This window comes from Eublepharis macularius, chromosome 15, assembly GCF_028583425.1.
Source record: "Eublepharis macularius isolate TG4126 chromosome 15, MPM_Emac_v1.0, whole genome shotgun sequence".
Lineage (NCBI taxonomy): Eukaryota > Metazoa > Chordata > Lepidosauria > Squamata > Eublepharidae > Eublepharis > Eublepharis macularius.
The window spans coordinates 33,659,782-33,665,214 of record NC_072804.1 but is presented as its reverse complement, the minus strand read 5'-3'; the positions used below and the strand labels follow the sequence as shown (position 1 = coordinate 33,665,214).

General features: G+C 50.2%; 1 protein-coding gene across 1 annotated transcript; it reads right to left on the bottom strand.

Moving 5' to 3' along the window:
- Positions 1-1,682: 1,682 nt before the first annotated feature.
- SMIM12 (small integral membrane protein 12) lies at positions 1,683-4,937 on the bottom strand. Its single transcript, XM_054998714.1, has 2 exons — positions 4,885-4,937; positions 1,683-2,636 (listed from the first exon to the last, which is right to left on the bottom strand). Exon 2 carries the CDS (start codon positions 2,620-2,622, stop codon positions 2,341-2,343), a length of 282 nt encoding a protein of 93 aa, XP_054854689.1. The 5' UTR covers positions 2,623-2,636; positions 4,885-4,937; the 3' UTR covers positions 1,683-2,340.
- Positions 4,938-5,433: the final 496 nt, after the last annotated feature.

Below are 5,433 nucleotides of genomic sequence, written 5' to 3'. Positions count from 1 at the left end.
GGGAAGTAGAGGCAGGCTGAGGCAAGGGAGAAAGAAGTGGCAACAAGGGAGAAAATGGGATGCTCCCTCTCCAAATGCTTTTGATCAACTACAAACCCTTCTAAAGGAAATAACATTTGATTTATATAACGCCCTTCAGGACAACTTAACGCACACTCAGAGAGCGGTTTACCAAGTATGTCATTATTATCCCAACAATCACATGGGGCTGAGAGAGCTGTGACTGACCCAAGGTTACCAAGCTGGCTTCAAGCAGAGGAGTGGGGAATCAAACCCGGTTCTCCAGATTAGAGTCCCATCACACTTAACCACTACACCAAACTGGCATAAAAGGGCTCCTTTTGCCGTATATGTTGGCAATGCTCTGTGGCAAAAAACATTGGCAAAATATACTGAAAATATTAGAGGACTTCTCCCTAGATATGGTCAGCTTGATTGTTATTTGTAGATAAAATAAAGTCATTTCATCCTACAGATTCATGAAATTGTGGCTAGGTTTTATCAATTTGGTTCTGTGACTCTATTGGGGTAAATGTATATGATATTGTAAAAAAAAAAAAAAAAACGAGGGTTCTTTGGAAGAACACAGGACTTCTGCCATTCAATTAATATAAGCTTGGCAAGAGATCAACTGCAACTACATGTGAATGACAACTTACCACACAGCACAACTTTTTGGGGGGGAGGCTACAGCCCTCCATATCTGGAAGTAATGATTATTGACATACATAGGAATTACTTCAGTGCAAGTGAGGTGTCATCTTCTGTAGGGCTGGAGAGATTTTAAGCATTTTTCAAACTTGAATTGTTACAGGGTACACCAGATTCTAAAACTCAGTTGGGCACAAACCACCTCTGGGTTACCCCACTCCCTTCTCCTCCACTCTCTGCCAGTTCTGTCTTTCCCCTTCCTTTCTTTTCATGCTACCTTCTCTTCCTTTCTTGTAACAGGCAGCTAAACGTTAGAATGGGGAGGAAGGGAAAGTGAAATCCTTGGCCTTGAACCCTCCCCTACTTTTGCAATCTCATAAAATTAATATCAATGTGCAGTTTTTAATACACACACATAATTTTGGAGACAGCATCAATATTTTAGACTTTTAAAAACAGGCTAATATTTCAAAGTACTCTGCCATCCAGGTTAGGAATGGGACCCGAAATCTTGCAAACAACCTTATTCCATTGGATTTAACTGTGCTTACAGCAGATCTGGAAGTGCTGAGCACAAGTCAGACCGGGCTTCTAGGAGAGGTGGTGGGACCCCAAAGGCCCATGCTTCTGGACTCTGCTGTTGGAGGGTGTGTCTGGGTGCTTTGAATACTGTCCCTGAGCTAAACTCATCAAGCAAGAGAATCAGGGCATGCAATCCAGGGAACATGTCTGCATCCTGTGGTTGGCAAAGCTTCAGGCCCAAAGGGATGCTTCTCATGTAAATTTTACTCATGAGGAGCCTCTGCAGTGGAGGATTCTGACATTCTTCACCCCAATCAGAGCTCTGGCCAGATCATGCCTGACCACGCCAGGAAAAACCAATCGTTACGGGCAAGTCATCTTCTAGATCTCTGCTTATGCTTTCCTTGGGGAACATCTACTGACCACACCCTTGATATCCACTGGGGAAGCCCATTCAAACAAGACAAAAATACATCCCCACTCCTCCTCCTCCGAAATGAGAGACCCCCTAAAATTTCTAAAAGTTTTTTATATTTTTAATTTCAATGACAGACTCATTCTCCTCTCCACCTCAAAAGCCAACAGCCCGAGGCAATGGACAGAAACTCCTAGAGAAAGAAACGTCTAATTTCCTGAGTAGCAGCGTGGCAGAGACACTTGGATAACCACCTCATTTGGTGGGTATAGCTTCCCTCCAGCCTGGAACCCTTGGAGAATGGAAGAGTATTCAGTTCAGCTGATGCCCTCCAAGGCCCCCCAGACAAGAGATTCCCCCACTGACTTGGGGTTGCTGTACTTCTCTGGTGTTCTTCTGAAAGCCCTCCTGTGCCAAGGTAAGGTATCAACCTTGAGCAGAGCAGCATGGAAGGTAAGGTCTTCTTACCAAGACACAACGTGGAACCTTCACCAACAACTCTGGGAAAAGTTCCATCACAACAACAGCATCCCTCACGGAAGGATCTCCACAGTCCACCTGTCTCCCCACAACCGCTGATGGATTCTAGTAGCACTCGGCATCCCCGCCCACTGCAGCACAGCAAAAATGGGGAAGGCATGAATGGGAGACAGTGATTGGCTGGGCTTAGACGGGGTATCGAAAAACCAACATTCCAAACAAATCGGCATGACTCTTTTGAATAGGAAGGGCCTCTGGCCATCCAGCGAGGGCTAGTTCTTCTCTGGCCGGTTCCGGTTGAGCACAGCTTTGGGGGCAAATTCCAGCTTCTCCTTGAGGCTGACCACCTGAGTGAGGTCTTTTCCGGCAATCTCTTGAAGCTTGCGATCCTCCCTCCTCTCCGAGATGCTCTTCTCCTCCTCAGGAGGCTGTGGAGGCGGCTGGCCACGGATGAACCACTCCAGGTGGTAGCCCACCGCCCCTACCACAAAGGCCACTGGGAAGGTGACGTAGGGGGCATAGGCCCGCACGGTTGCCCAAAGAATGGGCCACATGGCTCCTGTGAGTCCTGCAGATGTGAAAAGGAGAACACAGAGGAAAGATTCATGTCTCTGGAAGCGTGCGCCGGAATCCTAATCAATTTCTGAGCTGCGGTCAGGGGGAGCTGGCTTATTTGAATTCAGTACGACACATTATTCCGACACATGGGAGTTTTACTTGCCAGTTTCACACAGCTGCACAATTCTGCTGCTGCATAAAGAATGAATCAGATTGCACCTTCAAGATGAGCACAATTCTGACCACTGGTTTCACTGGACTGCTACCTGAAAGGAAGATGGACACCTACCTTTGGCTCGCCATTTGCAAAAGACTGGAAACGATGAGCATTTAAGAAAAAAACTGCCTCGCTGTATCTCCAGCTTTGAAATCTAATCAACACCTGCCCTCCCACTCAATGCTCCTTCGTACACTGGCTTGAAAGCTTCCCAGAGGATTCTGGCTGCCTGCCTTTGCCAAGAAAACGCCGGCCTTGATGGGCTGTTGGTCTGATTTCCAACGAGGTGACATTTATCTTCTCAATATTTAGTAACTTTCAACGTATTGGGAAAGTATGGCATTTGCAGTGACGTAAGGCAGTCTAAAGGGCTCTGTCTGCAGCAGATAAACTCATAGTTGGCTGTGCCACAAGCACAAACCAATCCTCAAGCGGCCCTCGTTGCAGAGCAAATCTACAGCCGACCTTGCATTTTGGCTTTGCAGGGGCCAAGAAAAGAGACGGTCTCTTTTGTTTTTTTCAATTCCAGATGCAAAAGCAAATGCAAATCACCTGGCAAGAAATGCAACCGTTGGCTGCCACATGCAGCAGAACAATTATTTCTGAAGCCCCTGCCAGCAACCCTGCTCTCTTCACCACCACCCCCAACCCAAACACAATGTTGTTCCTTTTCTCACTCTAGTGGGGTTCCTTCCTGTCCTCATCAATGTGTGCTAGGAAAAGTGCTGCGATTATTCTTGAGAGTTTATTCACTTCATTTATATCCCAACCTTTCTCTCCAACAGGCCCCAAGAGCAGCTTCTGTCCTTCTCTCCCCCCCCCCCCGTTTATCTTTACAACAACCCAGTGAGGTTGGTTAGGCTGAGAGTGCGTGACTGGCCCAAGGTCACCCAGTAAGCTTCCATGGGTGAGTGGAGATTCAAACTGGGTCTCCCAGATCACTCAAACTACCACACCACACTGGCTCTCAATTTACACAAAGCCCTTTGAATTCCTGAAATAATTTCCAAAAAGTATTGGGGGGGGGGGCTAGGAAACTGACCATCATTATATTGGAAAAGAGCATTTCTATATCGCAAGGGGCCCTGGGGGCTGCCACTCTGTATCAATGAGAAACACACCGCACACAAACATGCGCACATCCTCAACACAACGCCCCCAAGAGAACAGCTGTTTTGCTCCCACTGGCACTGAATGGCAGCCATGCAGTCATAGATCATGAAATCTTTGGAGAGGAGTGACACACTGTTGCTTTTTCAATGGTCAACAGGTCTATGAAACAAGACTAAGCAAAGAAAAGAAAGGATGTGAACACACATGAATCCCTCCCTTGTCCTCCTGATTCAGTCCCCAGGTCTATCAGGGTCAGTCTGGTCTACTCTGCCTGGCAGCAGCTCTCTGGAGTCTCAGCTGGAGGTCTTTCACATTATTTACTACCTGTTCCTTTGCAACTGGAGACACCAGGTACTGAACTGGGACCTTCTGCATGCAAAGCAGATACATATGCAAGGGGGGGAAGTTTGTAAACACAAAATGCAAGTCAATAAAAATATTTATTTTTTAAAAAACACCCCCAACAAGGAGGGAGCATGCGCCTTCCTACCCAGGTGCAGAGGACCATAGAAAGGGGGTGAAGAAAAGAGGGGGGGCTACAAAAGATGACATACAGGAGCACATCCCCCCCCCCTTTCCTCTTCCAGGAAGAGTAAGCAAAGCTCGGTTTAGAGACTCGGCAGAGTGCAGCGCCCCGCCGCCGCCACTAGGCTCTCCCCTTTCCAAACTCCAACCCAAACGGCCCCGACAGAAAGGCCCTCAACGGAGCCCATTCCGGGAATTGGGAAGCGGCGTACACAAGGGCAGGGTTCCGCGCCAGGCCCTGATTCTAGCCTCTCCCCCCGCCCCGGGCGCTGCATTTCGGCCTCGCCCGTGACCCGCAAGCGCACGTGGGAAGATCGGACGCAGGACAAGAGGGGCCCGGCTGCACCGCCGCCGAAGAGCCCCCCAAGGCGAGGCCACCCCCTCCTCGGCCGCCCCGACTCACCTCCTCCGCCAAGCCCGGCCCCCTTTCGCCTTTGCCCGGCGCGCCGCGCTCCGCCCGCCTCTCCAGCGCCTCCTCTCCGGCCAGGCGCCCGCCTCCCTGCCGCAGCTCCATTGGCCGCCGCCTGCGGCTCTCGGGCTCCGCCTGCTGCCAGGCCGGGATCTGGGCGGTTCTGGGTCGCGGCGGCGCGCCGGGGTGGGAAGTGTTCCGGCCCTGCAGAGCAGCGAGTTGTGCGCCTTGCGGCTCCGCAGAGTTGGAACTCAGGCCCGCAGCCTCTGCTTCCCTTCTGAGTTTGAATTGTATTTCTTGGACGGCGTCAACGATCATTGAAGCGGGTTAAAAGGCACGGCAGATGAATCAGATAGTGTTGCCAACCTCCAGGTGCGGCCTGGAGCTTTCTGGAATAAAACTGAGCTCCAGACGACCGAGATGAGTTCCCCTGGAGGACGTGGCGGCTTTGACATCATAGCCCACTGAAGTTCCTCCCCGAATCCCACTCTCCCGCCCCGCCCCCCAAATCCCCAGGAATTTCCCGACCCGGAATTGCAGAAG

What these genes read in the sequence shown, in the direction of transcription:
- SMIM12 (XM_054998714.1), bottom strand. Translation starts at nt 2,622, where the DNA reads ATGTGGCCCATTCTTTGGGCAACCGTGCGGGCCTATGCCCCCTACGTC.